Genomic DNA, 22,636 nt, shown 5'->3' with positions numbered 1-22,636 from the left:
AGTCTTTAGTTTCCCTACCCGAAACCCTGGGTTTCGTGGTCTGTCTGGATCCCCTGTTGTTCCTCCTGGCTTATCTGTGCGTGAATGTAGGATCGCCTACATGGTCTCCCACCTTGCCTTGCTGCAGGTCCTCTCTGCCCTGGCTGCCCTTCTCTGCCTCTCATACCAGTCTGGATGAATGTTTCTTTAACTCTTTGGTTGTTGGACTTCCAGGCAGTTTGATTTTCTGGCAGTTCTGGTTGTTCTTTCCTTTTAAATTGGTTGTAATCTGTGCGAGGAAGAGAAGCATTTCTGCCTACCCCTCCACCTTGGCTGGAACCCTGATTTCTGGCTTATTTTAGTTAGCATAGTATCATTTAGGTTGCAGCATGTTTCAGAATTTCCTTCCTTTTTGAGGCAGGATAATATTTCATTGTGTATGTATGTAACACATTTTGTTTACCCATTCATACCTGTCAATGGACACTTGGGTTGCTTCTACCTTTTCACTACTGTGAATGATGCCACTGTGAACATGACAGGAAAAATGTCTCTGAGTCTCTGCTTTCGATTCTTTTGTGTATATGTCCAGTGGCTGCCATTTTCCATTCCCATCGACAGTGCACAAGGGTTCCAATTTCTTTCTACTTCCTCACGAACATCCCGTTCTTTTCTGTTTTGTTTTGGTTTTGACTGTGGCCATTGTAATGGGTCTGAAGGGTCTGTAATGGGTATCTCATTGTGGTTTTGATTTGCATCTCCCTAAAGATTAATGATGCTGAGCATCTTTTCATCTGTTTTGGGTTTTTTTTTTTTTTGCCATTTGTATATCTTAATTGGATAAATGTCTATTTCCTTTGCCAATTTCTTAAGTTGTTTTTTGTTGTTGTTCAGTTATAGGAGTTCTCTATATATTCTGAATATTAACCTCTTTTCATATATGTGATTTGCAAATATCTTTTCCCATTCTGTGAGTTGCCTTTATAATCTGCTGATGGCGACAAAAATTTTCAATTTATCCAGTTTATCTTTTTGTTGCTGCCTGTGCCTTTGGTGTCATATCTAAGAAATCATTGCTAAATCACATGTCATGAAGCTTTCTCCCTATGTTTTCTTCTAAGAGTGTTATAGTTTCAGCTGTTATACTTAGATGTTTGATTCTTTTTGAGTTAATCTTTAAGCATGGTGTAGTGTAAGAACCTCATTCTTTTGTCTGTGGATATGATGCAAAACTTTTCCCAGCACTATTTGTTGAAAGGTGTGTTACTTCTTAGCAAGGAGTGTTTTAGTGGGTGTTTCCAAAGCAGTGTGTTACCATTTCAAAGGTCAAACAGATAATGATTAAGTTGTGCATCACTTAAAAGTTGAAGAGTAAGGAAGATTAAGATCATTTACATCCATGAGGAAGACAAAATAACAGCCTTCCAGGGCAAAGAAGAAAGGACTGAAAAATTGCAGGACATTCCACAGGTCAGAGTACATGTGCCTGGTTTACTTTCTCTGAACTCCCACTCTCAGTAGGTTGGAGAAGCCTCTCTCTTCCCTGGCAACCTGTGAGGGTTGGTGAGGACCATGTCCTCACCTTTTCTTTGGAGCGTGGTGATTTTATTGGCATTTGCGGAATTAAATGGTGAAGATGGAAGGCTTGAGTTGCAGAGACAAAAAAGGAGCACTAACCTCCAACAGTAAGTAGCCACACACGATTGTTCCTGTTGATAGACTAGGGGAGTTCCTCATCGGTTTTCACAAAGCAAAGGTATAATTTATCTTGAGGAAAATAATTGTTTTAAAAACAAATAGGGGAACACATTTGGGTTGATGTATGGAATTGTCTTCTTATCCACAAATAATTTCTTTATCATTTTGCAAATAAGGCAAGTATGCAATTACTCGGACCTATCTTTAGGAAATTTGCAGAGAAAGAAATGACAGATGAACAGGGAAAATTTGGTTGAGTTGACCACAAAGTGGAGGTATATGCAGTTTATAGTTATTCAGTGAGAAACTTCATTCTTTGGATTTGAAAACTGTAAGTGCTAATTACTGATGCATTCTCTGGTTTGAATTATATAGGCCTCGAATGGCTACAGAAAGAGGAAATCTAGTGTTTCTTACTGGGTCTGCTCAAAACATTGAATTTAAAACTGGATCCCTGGGGAAAATTAAATTAAATGATGAAGACCTTGGTGAATGTTTACATCAGGTAATACATTGGAGATACATTGAAGTAATTGTTTATATCCATACATGGTGACGTAGCTGAACAAGTCTATATTAATTTGGAATCTTTAGCACAGAGAACATCATTGGAGGGAACACAAGTCTGTGTATAGAACAATGCCCTCGGGTTAGTGATGGGTAAAGAGAATAATGCCAGCTTATGTACTCTGGTCCAGAGACGGTGCAGAGGGTAGTACTGGGACTCCTCCACAAGGGAACAAGGAGGATGAGGGACCAGAGACAGGAGTAGAAGTGACCAGTTCACTCCTACCACAGAACAGAATTAGCCAATTACCTTCCTGCCTTATGGCGAGTTTTCAGCATTCATTATTTGCTACGTCGTGCTGGTGTATCCGTCATAGTGTGGAAGCTGGCATTGTGTCAGGCCTCCTGTGGGCCGTCCACTGTGCTCAGGACTTATGCGCATTACCTCCTATAACCCTCACAGCTGCCCCATGAGGTTGGCTTGATTATGACCCCATTCATAGGGAACGTACAGTAACCCTGTAGCAGTTCCATCACTTGCCCACGGGCACAGAAAAAACGGCTGAGCCAAGATCTAAAATCTCAACAGTCCGATTCCAAGCCAGGCTTTTAACAAGCACTGTAAACTGTTATTACGGGGAAAATATGCAAATGGAAAAGGCTTTCATGAATTGTTGCTGACAAAGGTAAATGGAATTATGCCATGGCTATTTTAGCCTGATGTTTATTATACATGGCACTGTTTGGTTTTTATAATAACCAATAATAATGGGCAAGATCTTAGTGCTTAAAATAAAATACTACTCATTTCAAAGTTCTACTCCTATAGAAAATATATAAATTTTTCACCAGCATTCTCTTCCCCCTCCTCTTTCTTTTTCTCTTCCATCTTCCTTTTAAAATTAGATCCAGAAAAACAAAGATGATATTACAGATTTAAAAAAGAGTGCAATTGGTCTGCCTCAAAATATTTCTAGTCAAATCAATCAGCTTAATTCTAAGGTAAGTCTTACGTCTGTACCATTAGAGCAAATGGGTTCTCCTTCATTCAACTTCGTAAGTAACCATTTTGCAAGATATATGCAAACCTTCTGTCCTCTGTAGAAATTGAACACTGAAATTATGGACTCTTTGGTTATACGACACAGCTCTGATAGAGGATGTGGGTGTGGTGGTGGGCAGAATATTGGAAATGCTGTGGCCAGGACTTGTTGCCTAAGTAGCCTTGCTCACAATCTGACAAGGACCTTCACATTGGAGAAGTGGGTGAATCTCTGCCATTTATAAGAATTCCCACAGTCCCTGTGTGCAGAAAAGCAATGAATCAACTTATCAGTGGGTTGTAGTTCTTTTTTAAAAATGCTTTTAAAGAATCTATGTGATGAAAGAGAGTAGGAATGAAGGGAAGCTTGGAGGGGAGAGGACTGAGGGGGGTATGGCAATAAAAAAAGAAAGAAACAGATAAAGTCAGTCCCCAAAACAGGGTATTAGGAAAGCACGTCAAGGGGATAACATTTTGTATAAAATGCCTTTGAACCAGTTAACAGATGCTCTTTCCTCCCAACTTCTAGTTCATGGATCTTCAGAGAAAATTTCAGAGCTTACAGCAGGTAAGTCCGTAACTACTAAGTACATGTTTTGCTTAAATACACTAGACTCATTGGTGGATCTAGTGTTACCTTAAGATGGATTAATGATTAACATCGAGGACTTTGATTTTTCCTGAAATTTAATTCTCATAATAGTTCATGCTTCCCAGGATATAGACTAGGAACCTGAATCTCAGAGAGATGGAGTGACCAGCCCAAGGTCACTGGGCCTGTGAGGCATGTGAGCATGTGAGGCCTTCTGACTGAGTTCAGCCGTCCACATGCTCTTCCTCTTCTACGTCACCCTTTAATGTTGGGTGGTTGGCTTATGTGTGCTGCATCTGGTCAGCTAGTGGCCACCTAACCTGCTGGTTCTGGGGCCCAGGACTACGTTTGGAAAGGTCATGTACCTCTCTAACCCTAAATTCAGAAATCTGGGCTGTGACACAAAATATTCCAAATGTCCTTAAAAGTGCATTTGCTGTTAATTACATTTGAGCAATTTCTAGAATATACCTTGCATTACTTTACTACATGCTTATAAACTAGTCCTTGTAATTTTAGGCTTTTTACTCCTTTTGTAAGTAGTTGGCATTTTTAAGAGTTTCATGGAAGCCATGACCTTCTACTCAAAGAAATGAACAGAATGTCCCAAATTTAAATAAAAGTCAAGAGATTCCAGGTTAATAATTCCTGCCCTAATGTTCTTGATCTGTTTTGATTATACTTCAAATGTTGTCTTCTACTTTGGTGTTTTAAATTTGGCAAACAATTCATATATTCCTTTTGCCAACTTTGATAGTAAACTACACACTTAGCCTTGACCTTTTAAGGGACTGAGTGAGTGAAAATGAGCAAGCAATCATACCTGTGGAGCAAGACTTGGCCCTGGAGTTCTCAGTCTCCTAGAGTGATTCATTCTTCCTGCCAAATGTCAAGGACTAGAGGCCATGATCAAAACTAGCTCAGACTGACCCTCTAGCCATCCTCCAGGAAGAATTTTTAATGATGCTTGAATGTAGGTGCCTGTATCCCTGGGGACAAGGCGAGTGCTCTCTTGCACTACCGGCTGCACTGTTGCCTCTTGTCTTCCTCCTGACCGCTTACTGATTGCATTTCCGTTGGGCCCCCATAGGCTTTTGTGTTTCTATTCCCCAGACAGAACTGCTTTTGTACACCAGAAAAACTTGTAATGAGATTGTGGTTAGCTTTCTTAGTAATGTCTTTTGATGAATAGGACCGATTGTGGTACTGGCACAAAGAGACAAATAGAATAATGGAAGAAACATAGTCCAGAAAGAGACCCTCACATGTATGGTCACCTGCCTTGTGACAAAAGTGGAGAGAAATGGGCTTTGCAATAAATGGCGCTGAGACATTCGGGTGGACATCCTCTGGCTCCTAGTTTCCTCTGTAAAATGAGGGAAACAGACTTGATTTTCTTTGTGAGTTGCTGAATATTTTTTTAAAACTGCAGTAAATAATTTGCTCCTATTTTAATTTTTAAAACATAGAAGTAGACTGTGATTAAGTAAAATTAATAGAATACTTATCCTTACCTAATCACTTGTACTCTCTAAAGATAGTTTCTTTGCCCCCAAAGCCATTAGAAGTCTTACAAGATTGGAACCGGTAGCTGACCTGCTCCCCAGGTGTAGACAAAGACGGTCTGTTTGTGACCCTGTCTGAAAGCAGTCACGTGAGCCTGAGAGTGGCGGGTGTATCTAAGCTGGCCACATTTCAAACAAAGGCACTTGGATGAAAAGAGTTCAGTCATCTTAACCCTCGGCAGGGGGGTGACAGCAAAAGATGATCATATTTCAAATGCTTATCTGGAGGCACCAAAGACAACAATAATGGCAAAAGAACCAGAATTTCCATTTTATTTTCTTAGCACAACAGGAATGTCCATTATTATTCCCACACCTGAACACTTTACACTTGTCTACCAATCCATGTTTCTCTGGTGAACAATGCTTTTCCAAAGAATAGAATGAGACTCTTCTGGCCTCATGCTTCATCCCATCCATGGTTAAATGCATGTAAACAGTGAAGGACTATGAATAGGACCTCTACGAAACACTTTGTTTTTCACAAGAGGATCCATCTGAAGAAGAATTTGAGTAACTGGGTGAAGGTCTGGAGGAGGGCCCTGAGTGACCGCAGTAAAATGTGTTTTGTGCACGCACCTGCACTGAAACTCACCGTTCACGGCTGTCCACGCAGGCCCGATGGCCTCGCTGACCGTCCTGTCTTTGTTTCAGACAGTGGACAAAAAGGTTTGCAGCAGCAATCCCTGCCAAAACGGTGGAACCTGCCTCAACCTTCACGATTCCTTTTTTTGTATCTGCCCTTCACAGTGGAAGGTGAGTCGCTTGCCTTTGGTTAAAAATGATGATGAGTCGGCACCTGTGGTTTCCTTGGAATCATTCAGACATGTCTAATTTTCCATCCAAAGTTTCTAGGACTCTGTGGTCTTCTGAGTCAGAATGAATTACACTGTGTATGTCAAAATCCAAACAACGGCCAGCAGGAATACGGACCCCACTAAATGCCAAGCCATCTGAAGGAGGGGTTCAGTTGAGTGGATAACCACATGGAGGCATGATATTTCAGCTAACATTAATTTAAATTACCTAGTATCAAATGTACTCAACAAATCTGACATAGCCAAGTATATTTTTTCTTGTTCTTTTCTATTAATGGCAAAATGTTCCTGATATGCACATTAAAATAAAATTGTTAAGTGAGCATTCCCAGGCATAGCACCATAGTGAAATGAGAATTAGTTTGTATAGGATTCTTCTTGTGTGACTGGTGCTTTTTTATAAAGAGCTTTTTGACTCTATTAGGCATAATCTGAGTTCCAGAGGAAGGATAACCAGAGATTAATATTTGTATTAGTGTTATTATATTTGGCTTGACTGAGGACTTCTTTACTATCCGTGTGGAGATCCTTAAACACCTCACTTGAATGTGGGCCCCAGATTCCTCTGTTACCTGTGGCACTCACTTTGTTCCTTGTGTGAATGCAGGGTCCTCTGTGCTCTGTGGATGTTAATGAGTGTGAGATCTACTCAGGAACCCCCTTCAGCTGCCAGAACGGAGCCACGTGCATAAACACAGTAGGGAGTTACAGGTAACTGCTTTTTTCTTTTTTTAAACAACAAGCATTTATTTTTTCATACTCCTGGGACTGTAGATTGGTCACAGGGCCTCTGCTCCAGTTTAGGTTTGGTCTGCGTGTCTCCTTCTTCGGTTGGGGCCTGAGGAGCAATAGCAGCCTGAGGAGTGTCCTCATGGCTGAGGTCAAAAGCCCCAGAGGGTTGAGCAAAGAGACATTTAAAGTCTCTTAAAGCTTTGGCTAAGAGCTATCACTTTTGCATATTTAAAAAATATATATTAGTGTGTGGTTTTGAAGGACTAAGACATCCTGTAGTTAAGAGCATTTGAGATTAACTATCTGTATTAGCAGCAAAATTAGGAGCTCCCTGGGGAAATACGTGGCTCTGACCTAAAGTCCACAGAATGGTTTACGTAGAGGAAGAAAAGCTGTGCCTCCTCAACTCCCAGCCCACAAAGGAATCCTGTCTCTGGAGGCCTTGAGGAGCTGGAAGGAGGCCACTATGGCTGGCAGAGAGGAAGGACAGCATGGTGGGAGATGAGGCTGAGTTCGAAGGGGCAGCCTTTTAAGAGTTTTAAATAGAAGAGGGTGTGGATGAAAATGGGGTTCTAGGGAAACTAGGGAAAGTGACCTCTCAGGGTGGTCTGATCCGAAATCCCTAACTGGGCAGGTTATGGTGGGTAGTCAGGCAGATAACTTCTCTAGGAAAAGGCTGATCTCTGCCTTAAGCAAGCCCTGTCCATTGTTTCTGTGCATCTAGGTGAACACACCTTTGACATGCCCCCTTTCAGATCCCCGCTAAAGCAGGACCGCCCTCAAAACTTAATCTTAACTCTCCTGTAATCCAGGTCTTGCTTTTCTTTCTCTCACTTTCACTTAATCGTCCTTACATTCTCTGCTTAATCTCAAGTGCATAAAAGAAACTGCAAACTGTTATTCTGGTGAGCATTTCTCTTCAGTCTGTTGAGACTGGCTTCCAGGAATATCCAGGTTTGACTGGAACAAATTGTTATAAAAAATTCCCCACATATTTGGACATTCTTACATCAACAAGAGCTCCCCCACCACAGCAGTGAACCACTGCTGTGCTCGTCAGTAGGCTGAGTAAGAATACCTGCATTCAGTTCTGCTGTGCATGCATAACAAGAGCAGAGACGGCCTGAGGTTGTTTCAGGTAGTTAACCCTCACTGCCTTTCTTCAGTTAGTTACAAGGCCCCTGACCACACTCATCACGTAGCTCCTGCCTTCTCTCCTTATTGACTCTGTCTAAAGGCTTGTCCACAGCATCCTCCCGCCCAGCTCAGGCACTGCCCTCTCCAGCAGACTTCCTCCATGTTTCCATCCAATGCTAGGAATGCTGGCTGACACATTCTCTTTTGAAATAATCCAGTCCAGAAATTTATGGCACATCAACCTCAAACTTACTTCTGTATGGTTTCTTAAAATCACTTTCTAAAAAAGTCTCTCAACATGATCTTTCTCATATACGGGTTGGTCTCTTGTACTCTGTGATTATTAAGATATAAAGAAATTGATTTTGTCGTGGCATGAACGGTCCTTCAGTACTCTTGGTGTCATCTCGTGGCGTAAAGAGTGATTATTTGTTCTCTTACCAGTATCTCTGCTGTCATGTCCTTCAGTTCCCTCAAAGCAATATTCCTTCTGTTCTTTCCAGCAAAAATAGTGCAGTAATTTTGTTTTTCTGTCCTGGTTATCTGTAAACACACTGTATTTTTTTTTCCAGAAAACAGTCACAAACCTTCTCTTTTTCATTTAATTAATTCTTTTGTTTTTTTGATCTGATCTTAAATTTTTTTTGCTCCTTTTAAGTTATAAGCTTAACTCATTGAAACTTCTGATAGATATATCTATGAGTTAATCATTGTGCGAAACCCAAATTATCCACCTTTAACTTAAATTAAGAATTATATTATTAAAGAGCTTTTTGCTGTCAGGATTTTGTTCCTTATTTAAATGACACTCCCCCTCCCCCCCTGCTTTTATAAACATTAAAGCTTGGACAAGATCCAGAATGTGGGTCTAATCTTTCCCTTTCTTGAAAGCATTATCTCCTGATTTATGTTTATGGGCATTTATCAAGGAGAAGTGCTGCTTGCAGACATTGGTGGCAAATGTCCCAACTCCTGGCACTAATATTTTATTGCCTTCCTGATGATATCTAGGCATGGCGTGGATATTAGATGTCACTATGGCATTCCTTTACCATCACTGTCTCCTGGGGTCTCCCCAGCCAACAGAATATCCAAGATGTTCAAGCGGGACGAGGTCCATGGAAACAGGGCGAAGTTGATCCTCCCCCTCTTCCCCCCGCCCATCCCCCCACCCCGCACATTACTTCCATGTGCCAACCCCCACCCTCGCCCCTGCAAGAAGAAAAGAACGACTTGAACATAACACTTTGCTGCGTGACAGGGGTGAGAATTCATTGTCAGATGCAAATGGGAGAGGGAGGATGTTAGAGATGTTTTTCTGCTGAGGGCTGCCCAAACAGCACACAGCAGATTCCACTTTCAAGCGCAATGCCGAGCTCTCTCTCGCACCCATCGATGAGGGAAGCCCACAGACTCGGCGTGCTGACTCTGGAAATGGTTCTGGTTTCTAATCTCTGCCCTCGATAGCTTCTTCTTCTTGATCTGGGATAGTTTGTGAAGCCTCACGAAGCCCACTTGATTTTCTACAACATAAACACTGCACTGTAGGCATATCAGAGAGACTTTTGAAGGAATTAAAGTGCAAAGAAAAATGTGCGTGAGAAATCCTTGCTTTCCGTCTGATAATGAGACAGCAATCACTTAGATGCTTCTTTGAGTTCTATTAATTATGTGAGATTAAATCCTTGTTAATCAAGTAGCTTCTGTGAGGCTAGTAACCCCTTCGGCAAACTTCGGCCGTTTGCTAACGTTAAACTTGAGAGGCTGTTGAATAATCTGAAGCTGCAACAATAGGGTCACAGTGGGCAGAGTTTGCTCGGGGTTTGGGGCCTCCTTCGGTCTCTGACTCTGGGAGGCCGGAGGAGTTGATTTGGGGAGACAAAGGAGTCTTTGTGTAAGGGGATTATAATTCCTACTTTGAAAGATAAAGCACTATGCAAATGCTAATTACCCGAAAACCCTATTTCGTAGGAACACTTCTGGTTAAAATTATTTGTTGGAGTAGTGAATGTAGAGAGCAGGGACTACTATTGCCTGTTTCTGCGTAGGAGGGTTCCTGACTACAGGTCTTGCCCTCAACTCCTCCGCTGACAGATAATAACGTTTAGCCACTTCACAGTGCTGTTACTGCCTCTTTGTTCTGAAACACTGGTACTGCTCCCTGCTTACTTTGGACTAAGACAGCCCATGGGCTCCAAATTTGCCACACATGGCTGGTGCATGTAATACATCCTTCAGACTCAGATTGAGAAGGCTTTTCAGAAAAAAAAAAAGTTGAGTTCGTTGTTGTTTTCTCCAGGAGCACAATGATGACTAACTAGCATGTTTTATTTAACTTATCTCTCGTGGATTTTTATTTATCACTGGTGCGTTTTAAAACATGGAGAGCTTACACCATGCAGATGGTCTGTTTTTGGCTCAGGTGGTAGTTAGGTATTAAACTTATTACCTCTTTCAGTTAGTCAGTTATGTTAATATTGAACCATGGACTCTAAAGCAAGTTAAATTATGACTCTGGAAGTATAGCTGACCTCTCTCTAGTGCCAAGTGCGCTTGCAGTGTCTTGAAGACCGAAAAGCCTAGTTTTGTTCTGCTAGAGCCAAGTCAACAGTAGAAGGCATTACAAAAGTGACATGTATTATTCTTTTTCTTTAAAAGCCATATCCAGATACTTTGAGAATACATTTTACACACAAACAGTTATGTGAAAAAGACATAAAAGGGAACGTCTTTAACTTTGCCTTGTCTTTGAGGTCATAGCAAGGAAGCTAATAATGCAGCTTCTTCCTCTCAACCCTTCTTCCTATCAAATGATCTAAACTTAAATGAAACAAGTGTACTTTGTAGCTGTTTAGAGAAGAGTATAGGATTAAAATTAACTTAAATCCAAGTGATAATAGCAAGGGAGAAGGAAGAGAGAGATAAAGTGAGAGGATTTAACTGCAAGTCCACATATTAGAATCTCCTCTCAAATCTTAAGTCATTTTCTAGTAGTAAAGCACTCAGGGATAACAGAAACACAATTCCCTAAGCACTTGCTACAGGAGAGTGCCTTTAGATCCCAAGGTGAAATAGTGTTTATAGATTGGCACTACTAATTTATAAGAAGCAGAAGCTGAGGGAGTGATTGCAGTGTCTGAGATGAACAGTTAACAGGTATGGTCAGGATTCGAACCTAGGCAGCCATGTCCCACAAGGCCAGAATACTCAGATCTCTCACACGCGATAGACTCAGAAAGCTAGTAATAGTTTGTACTAAAGATTTAAAAACTGTTTTGGCAGGTGGGTGGAGGTGGTGATAAAATAAACTTTCAGCAAGGGAGCCACCTGGATTAAATATTCAAATATGCATATGAAATTGTCTGAAGTTCTATAATCTCTAAGAATCTAATTAAATTCTCTGACAGATTTGTCTTTCTAAGGATGGGAGAGAGGAGAGGGATGAGATATGAGAGGGATAGTATGGAAAGAGAGAGGAAAGGAAGATAACTTTTGGTAGGGAATAAATAATTGAATCTTTTAAAGCTTAATCATCTATTGCTATTACTCTATGACCTTATCTTAATGAGAAAGGCAACCATGAAATGCTCAAAAATGTGATTTCTTATTGGAACAACTTTTACACAATCACATATTGGTGTTGTGAATTGCATGGGCCATACACGTACCAAAAAAGTATTCATTTATCTGAAATTCAAATTTAACTGGGCATCCTGTAAGTTTATTCACGAGGTCTGGCCCTACTTCATGTGAGTGCCCGAATGGTACTCTCCCTATTCTTACTGTCCACCTCTGGCCACAGTCACTGATATCTTCTTCCATAGAACCCCTTCAAAGGTGCCACCCCAGCAATTGTTTCTGGGATTCGGTACACCAAGTTCTGTGCCCAGAGTGTAACTCTTGATGCTTCTCAAACAGCCAAACTCTCACCTCCCACACTGTCAGTCACATGTCTGTGTCATCCATGGACATCAGCTGAGCTCCTCGTGCCTCGATGTGTGTTGTTAAAAGAGCGTCTTTACCTTGTAGAGCGGCCCCTTTTCCAGAGCCCTCAGAAATGAATTCATGTTGCATGTCCATCAGGTCCTTTCCATTCCTTGTCTCTGACCCCTTAGCCCCAGTAGTCAGTTTCCTCTATGAGGTCAACGATGTTTGACCTCTGGCAGGCACTGACCTCTGGGCCAGCCCTCCTCTCCATCCACCATGCTGAGTTATGTGTAACTAAGATTGGGCTCAGCGACTCCAGCTTCCCCAGGTGCCAATCTCATACCCTCCACATTCCCTTTGAAGGTGCTGTGCAGGTATAAAGCTCATTCAACAATTTTAAGAATTATACAAAGCTAAAAGAAAAAACAATTTTGCCTCTTTGGTTATTGTTAACTGAAATGTTCTTGTAACAAAGCACCCATCACTGGCTTAGGTATTATGTAATAATTACATTTTTGTGAGTTAAAATGTGACTCTGGAAGAAATGTTACTATGTTAACTACATCTCATGGGTAGAAGAAGTGTTGCCCTTTGTAATATAATAATAATTATCATAAATGTGGATATTACATTGCTTGTTGGGTTATACAGTCAGTCCTAAAGAACATTCAAGAATTTATTAGTTCAGTCAAGGTCACCTGTGGGTATCAGTGGGTCCAGCTGGACAAACAATGAATGGACTCATTGATCTCTCTCTTGACCATTTGAACAAACTATTAGTTTATAGATGTCTGACCTTTGAAAAGCTGGATGACATGATACCAGAGAAATTTATGGTGACACCTCGCCCAGATAGTAAGTTGCGCCCCTCTCACACCGATTTGAGAAGATGACACATTTCCTAAACGCACTGCTTAAAGCAGAGCAATGTTCTTTCACGACTTCAGCTGGTGTATCTGGTTTGCTGATTTATGATTCCCTGTGAACGTCATTGGCCTGCAACGGGAATTATTTTCTTAGTGATGCTAAGGAAAGGCGCTCACTCTGACATGAGCCCTGACATCATTCTCTTGTGTGACTAACAGGTGTCTCTGCTCACCTGAGACACACGGCCCCCAGTGTGCCTCCAAATACAATGACTGTGAAGGCGGCTCCAAGGCGCTCTGTGTCCACGGCATCTGTGAGGATCTCGTCCGCGTGAAGCCTGGAGAGGTGGGTTCTTTCCGGGCTGTGACTTCATGGAGGGAGTCAGGGTCACTTGTCATCCTGGGTGACTGTACGCAAGCATGGTCCTGTGAGGCTGCAGAGAGGAAGTCACTTCCTGCCCTTAAGCAGAGCCCTGGCGAGGAAAGAGATGAGAGTTGTCCACAAATAAGCAGAAAGCTGAATCCAGAAGTTAAGACTTCATTCCATAAATTTACTAATATTTCTTATGATGCTTTCATGAGTCTCTCTGTGAGACAGGACTGTCTCTTGGCCTTGTGGGTTTTAGCAGTGACAAGACACGGGAACACAAAAAGGCCACTCTTGTCAGCAACATGCACTTTTAAGGACTCTGGATCTTTTTCTGGCCCCTGTGGCTGCTGCAGACTCTCTGAACCCACTTCCCTGAGTGCCCTGCACTCTGGGTCCTCACAGCCTTGACTCCCGACCCTCAAGGTTGCCCAGGCCCTGTGGCTTGGCCTGGCATGAGATCTTCGAGTCTTTATTTTCAGTTCTCTTTTTTCCTGCTTACGTGATGGAAAATGGTTCCCTTCAAATGATGGCGGATGGGGGGGAAGGGGAGACTTGCAAAAAGGAAACAAACAGAATTGATTTTCCAGGGTCTGTGCCTACATGGGTGTTTTCCCTCTAAAAACCCAGCAGGCTGAGTTGATTGACTTTAATTATATTGACTTACAGTCCTTGATTGTTGTTGCTCTTTCCCTGGCATCTTTGAGGCAAATGATAGGTTTCCCTTACTCTGAAATAAAGATGTTTCTCTTTTTGCACAGTCTGGTCTAAATGCTTAATCACATAGGAGGAAAAGAGAAGCCACTCAATCGGCCTTATGGAAATGAAAGTGAGGGGGTAAACACTCGGGGGCTTGGTGAGATTTTCAAAGGTTTTCTTGCTCATTTCCCTGATTGTCTTTATTCACATTTTGTCACCCTGCCAGCCCGAGTACAGCTGCATCTGCGATGCTGGCTGGACGTCCCCACAGAACAGCTCGGCCTGCACGCTGGACAGAGACGAGTGCAGCCTCTGGCCCGCGCCTTGCTCGGCACTGGTGCAGTGTTTCAACACTCCGGGCTCCTTCTACTGCGGGGCCTGTCCCACAGGTATGTGAGCGCATCCACACCCAGACAGAGACACTGTGCTCGTTCTGCCGGCCAGCCAGGCAAGGTGCCAGGACCAATTCCCTTCCATTGCCAAAGGATAAGACCGATCTTAGGAGGCATTCCCATCTAGTCTCATGTCCTCTTTCACTAGTGCACACCCCACACCATTTCTGGCTTTAACAATTCAACAACAGAAACGGGAGGTTTGCCTGGGCTGTGCTAGAGTCAGGCACTGGGGACCAGGTTAGCCATAGTTTGTGAGGTCACACATTCTGAGTTGCCATCAGCCGGCTAGATTTGAGATCAAAAGACATGTGCTCTAGTCCACCCTTCATATTAGCCAGAAATCTGTCAACTTGGGCAATTTATTTGCCTCTTAATGTCTCCAGTAGAGTTCAGTAGAGTTCTCATCTGGGTGTGTCATTAGAAGATCCCATGGCCTTGCTGTTAATAGGGACATCCAGCTGCATCACAGACACACAGGGACCAAGTCTGCAGGGGAGGTCAAATGCAGATTCCTGAAAGACATGGACGCTGGACTCACAGACTGCCTGGGTTGGAGTCCAAGTTTCATCCCTTATTATACAGGATCACTTTCACCCATTTAATGCATATTTGTCATCCACCTACTCTGAGCTGGGTACACTGGTAACAATTAACCAGAACTCAGAGAGTTTACAAGGCTTGTCTGCACTCCTTGGGTATTCTTAGAAAGTGGAGCACAAAAGGAATATAATAATAGCAGCTATTCTTTTATGGAAATGTCATTAAGGTACTGTGCTAAGCAATTTTTAATTCTTTCAACTACAACAAAGACAAGAAATGGTACCAATTAGTATTATCCCATTGTAAAATGTAAGAACCTGGGGCTTAGAGAAGGTAACTGATTTCCAAGATCACATAGCTTATAAGCAGCCAGAACTCAACTTTGGTCTCCCTGAGTCGGGATCTGAGCCGTGCGGCTTCAGACCCTGTGGTTCTGATTCACCGAGGACTGCCGCCCTCCCCCGGCTCTGTTGGTTTATTTAGTGGCTTTTGGTTTAGTGAATTCATGTGGAATGTTTGAAATGTTCTTATAGTTTTCATCATTTAAATTATGAGTAATAAAACTTGTAACAATTGAGTAAAACAGAAATGTTTGAAGTGATGGGATCTTCCCTGTTTTCACCTCCAGTCTCCTTCTAACGAGACCAGTGTGAGCAATTTGTTCTGGCCCCTCTTCTACCTCTCCCTTCACTCAAACAAAAACTCAGACACGCATGCAAGTTAAAAAAAAAATCTTTCCCCAAATTGGGCTCAATCATAGTTTGCATATTATCCTAAAATTTTGTATTTTCATTCATTATTTCTATATGTGTGCGCATGTTATGAAACATAGTTTGTGTGTTCAGGGCTATAGATAACTCATAATGTAATCAGCTGTGCCCCTGTTGACCACTGGGCTTCCCCCATGAAACAAAGTGCAGTGGACACCTGCTTGCCTATATTTCTATATACTGTGGGTTTATCACTGTAGAATAAGTTTTATGAAGTGGAATTGGTAGTCAAAGGTATGTATTTTAAGAAATTCAATGAATAATGCTAGATCTCTTTCCATATAAGGTTTATTAATTTAACTTCTGACTAACAGCATATAAAAGTATCCCATTTGCCCACCTCTTTGCCAGCATATGATTTTAAAAATTTAAAAGGGTCAAGTCAAGGGGTGCCTGGACAAGGACAATGCAGGGGGGAGGACTGACCGTGGGAGAGGGGAGGTGGGTAGGGCAGAGGAGAGTCACAGGGGAAAAACGGGGATAATTGTAACTGAACAATAAAAAATTAATTTTTTTGCCAATCTGATAAATAGAGTGTATCTCATTTTAATCTATAGTTCCTTGTAGTTAATTAAGCCAGCTTTAAAAATATGTTTTTGACTATTTGCTTTTCTTCTTTGTTGACTCATCCATAGAGCTAACTTTTCAAGTCTTTTTATTTTTCTAGGCTGGCAAGGAAATGGATATGTTTGCCAAGATATCGATGAATGTGCGGTCAATAATGGCGGTTGTTCGGTGGCTCCAGCTGTTGAATGTGTGAATACACCTGGGTCTCACCACTGCCAGGCCTGTCCACCAGGTACTGCACTAAATTTCCCAGCTCCATTGCAGGCAAACCATACATTTGAAAACAAGATCATTTCTTCTATTTTACATATGACTCTGTCTAAGGAGAGAAACTGAGTAGTTAGGAAAGTTTTACTTAACTTATGGATTCTGGGCACATTAGTATAGGTGTATTATAAGAAAGAAATAAACAAAGTTGAATATCCAAGGGAAACAATAAAGATTTACAAACTGTGAAATAGCCTACCAAGATAATGCAGAATTTGAAAATTTTTCTCTGTGAATCACAGACCTACAGCTCCTTTGCCCCCACAAATAATTTATTAATATAGTGTATACATGAGGTGATTTACATATAAAGCTTACTAAGATAACAGGCATCATAGTAGGCATGTAATACAGGTTAGTTTTCTTTCTCTTCTGGAAATGTCTTTACTGCTATTCTCTAATCTAAATTGAGTTACTCGCCAGGAAGTTCAAGGAGTTCGAAGAGATTAACTGAAATGCTGTATGTTTCATTAACACAGAACAACAGTACTTTGGACTTCTACAGTAATTTAGCTCTAAGATCATCAAGTCACTGTAATGAAAAATGTCAACTTTTTTTACTATCAGCACTTTCTAAGTCTACAAGTAGTTTCATGCATCCTTTTATTTTTATTTTTTTGTAATTAGAAACAACCGACAACATTGTTTCTGAAATTAGGTTCCTAATTCTTGTTGTCCTTTTTCTTAATTATGGAAATTTGTGTATGACACTTTAAATGTAGTTTCTGTTTGGTGGTAGAGGATCTCTGGTGGGTCAGGTTCGTGATTTTGGATTCCCGGATTGGGATTCTTCCTCTTGAATATCCTGAATGTTGTTTGCCACGCCCCGCTCCCGCCATGATCAGGGTACCAGGGCGACGGAAGAGTGTGCACTCTCGTAGACCTCTGCTCGGTCAACAACGGAGGCTGCCACCCGCACGCATCGTGCTCCTCGGGTCCAGGTAACGACTCCTCGTTGCCTCTGCTTTGGGGCACTTGAATATGACCCTAGAAAACAAATCAACTTTTTAAAGCCAAATTCCTCTGTCCTCAAAATTCTCATTTTGATCTTCCAATCAAAATCCATGTTATAAAACTATACATTGGGATTTTTAAAAATGCAACAGACTGCACTCATTTATGATCTGTTCGAATTTAACAATTACTTTCCAAGATAACTAGTCAGCTAAAGTTCATAATTGTATTTCAGAAGCAGGAAGGAGGAAAGGAGGAAGGCCGACAAGTCCACTTGCTTTAAGGATACTTTTGTTTCTATGCTTTTGGCCGGGACTGAGCCTGGTGGCTAACCCAGGCTGCAAGGGAGACTGGGATATGTAGTCTTTATTTCGGGTGCCCAGACCTCCAATTAAAATAAAGAATAAGGGAGGAAAATATGGGGTTTAGGTAGATAAGCAACAGTGCCTGCAATGCTGTGTAAAAGAAGCTTCAACTCCAATAATTTTTAAAATGTGTATCACTAAATTTTCTCTCAGAAATGTTGTATCAATTTATATACTCACCAACAGCGTATGAAAATATACATTTACTCTGCCCTTAACAGTAATGAATACTATTGTTATTTTTTATTTTAGTCAATTTTATAGGCAGAATTTTGACTAAATCAAAATTAAGATTTTGATTACTGGCCATTTTTTTTTCTATTCATGTCTTTGCTCATCTGCTTTGTTACTGATTTGTAAAACCTTGTTATGAAATTATCTGTTTTATATTTCACGTGTATTTTTCCTGGCATGTTGTTTATATTTTTTCATTTTGTGGTGGTATTTTCTGTTTAGAAGTTAAACATTTTATTCTGTCAAAAAGGTAACTATTTTCTTCCCCTTAATTACACCTTTAAAAATATTCAAGTTTAACACGTTCTTTTATATTTTTCTTTATCTTAGTTTATATATTAAGATCTTTGATCTTTTTAGGATTTATTCTTATCTGTAACATCAAACAGAGATCTAGCTTGTTATTTTTGTTCAAATGGGTGGCTGGTCCCAACTCCATTTATTGGATAATGTATCATATAGTTTGCTGTTTCAAAATACCACTTTTATTTTTCCTAACATGTTTTATATATATATATATATATATATATATATATATATATATGCACATATAAAAGCATACATATATACATACACTTGTGATCATTTAAATATTTATTAAATGACTAACAACATACTATAGTAGTTAAGAGCATGAATTCTGGAAAAAGACCACTGGGATTTTCATTTTTCCCTCGGCTCCACCATATTCTAGCTTTGTCTGCATCTGTAAGTGGCGATAATAAAGTACCTATTGCAAGCATTAAGTTAGTTAATATATGCACAGTGTTTGCAGCAGATGCGATCATCTTGCTAATCCTCTTTCCTGCTGTCAACCCCCCTGGGACGAGAGACCCCCTCTCCTTGGGGTACCTCACAGGTGTGCACAACTGAGGACCGTGGCATGTGGACCGGTGTCAGTCCGTATGTAAAGTGTTGAAGCCATGCTATGCCTTTCTTATTTTGAAGATAAAAATAGAAAAATAAATATTCTAGTATATTCTCCTTATACTCTGTCTTGCCTGCCACTAGAGACATTGACGGTTTCTGATCTAGACAAGGGACCCTGAGTTTTGTTACTGGGTTTGAGTCAAGGAGACCTTGTATTTCCACTTTCATTTTTATTTCTGAACAGGTTCCTTACCTCTCTGTACTTGCCTGCCGGGATATACTGGAAATGGTTTTGGCCCAAATGGATGCGTGCAACTTAGTAATATCTGCCTGAGTCGCCCCTGTTTAAATGGACAATGCATCGTGAGTCCTTTATTCTTTCTGAGGAGATAGAGTACTTGAGAATAATTTTAGGTTCACATCTATGCAGTACATTTTCTATGATTTATTAATTTTAAAGTAATGATTAAGCTTAAGATAAGGAACTGTCAGTAACTTTGAGACGAAAGGCAGATAGTGACTTTAGTGCTCAGGAAAAACCATTGAGTTAATTTTTTCTCTCAGTGATCTACAAAGCAGTAAAACAAAGCCTCCAGTTTGCTCCAAGTAGATCCAACTTATACTTCCGTATTTAGCAATCACCAGTTAAATGAATTAATACAAGTTAGGCTACTGGAAGCTGCTTGTGGCTCAGCACCTGCTGCATATATCACATACCATCACTTTCCTTTACTATTTGGGTGGGTTGGAATTTATTGTCTATCCATTTGTTGTATGGCGTTATGTTTTTTCTTTCCTTAGGAAACAGTGTCTGGTTATCTTTGCAAGTGTGACTCAGGTTGGGCTGGTATCAATTGCACAGAAAACGTCAACGAGTGTCTGAGCAACCCCTGTTTGAATGGGGGAACATGTGTAGATGGCATTAATGCTTTCAGTTGCGAATGTACACATTTCTGGACTGGGTTCCTCTGTCAGATTCCCCAGCAAGGTATGCTCAGCATTTCTTCTACCACAGATGCTCACAGCTTAAAATTATAAACATTTAATGTGCTATACTGCAGATTTCTCTGCTGAACCTACTTTCTTGTCTAGTTGCTCAAATGCTTAGAACTAAGTGTTTCCTTGCAAAAATTGTATAGAATTCACAAGATCAATGTATATCTCAATTTAAGCCAGAGGTACATTTGCCTCAAAGAAAAAAAACTGCTGTTTTCATTATGTCCATTCTGTAAAAAAAATATGCTAAGGTACTGTAGTTTTCTAAGTTTGAGTTTTCTCTAGAGCAGCCATTTAATTTCCTTACAATATTCCACTTAATCATGTTACTCCTCTGCTTTAGAATATACTGTGCTCCCCTGTGCCTGTTAAATAAAGATTGGGACTGTTTTCAGTTATCTTCTATAACCAGGCTCATCTATCCCCCTTACCTTATTTTTCATTAGTTCTTTAAAAATACTTTCTTTTGACCCAGACATCTTTCCTTACTACCTGACCCCATGTGCTGGCATGAATACTTCTGCCTTGTTCCTTTGTTCCAAATGTTTCTCCCTCGAAACCTCTCCAAAAATCTCTGTCCCTCAGGAGTATGTCACATTCAATCTCTGCCATAAAACCTCTTTTAACTTCTCCACTCCTCAGTTACTACTCCTGATTCTGAGTCAGCACATTTACTGAGTCTTCACTATGTGTTTAGGACTGTGGTAGACCCTGGGGAGACAGAAGCAAGCATAAAATGCTGTCTCCACATAGGAGCTGCTTATCTTCCAGTTGAGGAGACAAGACTAATACAAAACGGCAGAGAAGAGACAAGAACTAAAGATAAGAACTAAATGGTGTTGGGGTCAAGTATCACAGAGGTAGAGGGACTGGAAAGCAGAAAGAACACAAAGAGGCCAGAAGTTCACGGCAGAGATAAGGAGACATGAACATGTGAACGGGACTTTGAACAAGAAGCAGGATTGGGGTGGGTGTCCAAGGAAAAAGGGGACGGGGAAGAAGAAAGAATAGCAGGGCTTTGTATCTAGTGTTAATTGCTCAGCCTTCTCCAGATATTTCGTCCTCCGGGGTAGTTGCCTAGCCTCCTCCTCTGTGCGGTCTGGAAAGCATGGTTCACCTTCTTTTCCTTTGCAGTTTGTGGAGGGTCCCTCTCAGGGGTGAATGGAAGCTTCAGCTACAGGAGCCCTGATGTTGGTTATGCTCATGACGTTAACTGCTTCTGGGTAGTTCGAACTGAAGAGAGAAAGGTAAATGTAGTGTCTCCTGTCCCGTGTAGGTTTCATGTATATATATGTATCTGTAATACACGTATAATACACAAAATATATACAGTGATAACTCATACTTCTTTTATTGAGGCTTTACTAAATGTCAGGCTTCGGGCTAGGCAATGTAAGTGCCTTTCTGTAATCTTACAGGAACTCTTTGAAATAAGGAATAGTATCCTCATTTTATAAATGAGCATGGAAACTAAAAGAAGTGTACTAATTTTTTTAAAAACACTCCTTAGCTGCTAACTGGACTAGCTGGGTTTCAGTCGTCTGTTCCCCAAGTTCCTGCTTTGACCAGTATGGATGATTCTCTGCATGGGTGGCTCAGCTGCAAGCCAGCGATTGCAGAGACGTGTTCTTACTGAGACAGTAGTGTTGGAAGATGATCACCCAATGATGTTGGTTATTGTGCAAAAATGGGAACTGCTATTAAGAAGATTTTCTTATCAGTGTCTTCTCTGGGCCGCTGCATGTGCCAAAGTCCTATGCTAATTGTTCCACAGATTATATCATTGTATTTTAACTCAAATAACCCTCAAAGATAGGAATTATCTATATATCATCATTTTACATATAAGGACAGTGGAGAACTTCATCCAGAGGCATGTGGTTTGTAAGTGGCACGCAGTCACTCGAACTCAGGCCATTCAACGTCAGTGATTCTGAGCCTGAACCGCTGCACGAACAATCTTCAAATTAAGATCTGAGCCTGAGGTTTTTAGTGCTTTTATCCCCAATATTTATTATTCAACTTCCCCAAATATTTATTTTTCAGCTAGCTCTTAGGCTCATTGTAATTAAGTTGTACTTCTGAACAGATAAGATTTTGCCTTGAAATCCTGGTAACTTTTTCCAGCAATATTGCAGAGGTCATTGTACAAGGTCAGGAAACATGTTTCTTCTGTTGAGGAGGGAGGACTCTTTGGAGTCTGGTAACCCACAATAGAATAAGCTCCAAAATCAATTTCCCAGTGATTATGTTATGTGAATTTCCTTCCTTCCATTTAGTTTTCATGAGTTCTATTTCCTGACATTGAAAACAACTTTCCTGGAAAAAAAATTTGTGAAAAATTTTGATATTTTTATCAATTCTTAAGGAAAATTTATGCTGTCTTTCATGATTATTGTGATTCTGTATCTATTTATCCCCAACACAATTTACATATTACACTGGAAATTATGTAGAAATCAGGATATTTCAATTCATGAACATTTATTTTATTTTTATTAAAAATGCTTCAAGGACACACATGATGTAATATTGGGTAACAGATATTAAAAATACCCTATCATGAATTTCAAAACTATTCTGACATCCTTTTTCACTAGTCGAATGCTGTTGTGGTTTTAGATCATAATGGAAATTAAATTGAATAGCCTTCTTTTGGTTGTTTGGTCTAAATGAAGTCAGTACAAAATCTTTTATATGTAATTAACTATAGTACTGTATTTTTCTGTGTATTCTAAAATTTTAACTT

The 22,636-nt window shown here is 40.6% G+C and overlaps 1 protein-coding gene across 1 annotated transcript in view; it reads left to right on the top strand.

Annotated features, from left to right (window-relative positions):
• Positions 1-1,365: 1,365 nt before the first annotated feature.
• Positions 1,366-22,636, top strand: part of CUBN (cubilin) — a 244,855-nt gene continuing 223,584 nt past the window's right edge. The window contains exons 1-13 of the mRNA XM_024575816.3: positions 1,366-1,664; positions 2,053-2,182; positions 3,091-3,186; positions 3,756-3,794; positions 6,038-6,139; positions 6,809-6,912; positions 13,083-13,209; positions 14,156-14,318; positions 16,302-16,433; positions 17,314-17,409; positions 19,136-19,254; positions 19,693-19,879; positions 21,022-21,134. Coding sequence (XP_024431584.2) covers positions 1,552-1,664; positions 2,053-2,182; positions 3,091-3,186; positions 3,756-3,794; positions 6,038-6,139; positions 6,809-6,912; positions 13,083-13,209; positions 14,156-14,318; positions 16,302-16,433; positions 17,314-17,409; positions 19,136-19,254; positions 19,693-19,879; positions 21,022-21,134 — 1,521 coding nt within the window. The 5' untranslated portion in view covers positions 1,366-1,551. The remainder of the gene's footprint in view (positions 1,665-2,052; positions 2,183-3,090; positions 3,187-3,755; positions 3,795-6,037; positions 6,140-6,808; positions 6,913-13,082; positions 13,210-14,155; positions 14,319-16,301; positions 16,434-17,313; positions 17,410-19,135; positions 19,255-19,692; positions 19,880-21,021; positions 21,135-22,636) is intronic.

The sequence above is a fragment of the Desmodus rotundus genome, chromosome 4 (assembly GCF_022682495.2).
Source record: "Desmodus rotundus isolate HL8 chromosome 4, HLdesRot8A.1, whole genome shotgun sequence".
NCBI lineage: Eukaryota > Metazoa > Chordata > Mammalia > Chiroptera > Phyllostomidae > Desmodus > Desmodus rotundus.
The sequence above is the reverse complement of the archived record's forward strand: the minus strand, read 5'-3'. Positions and strand labels throughout refer to the sequence as shown.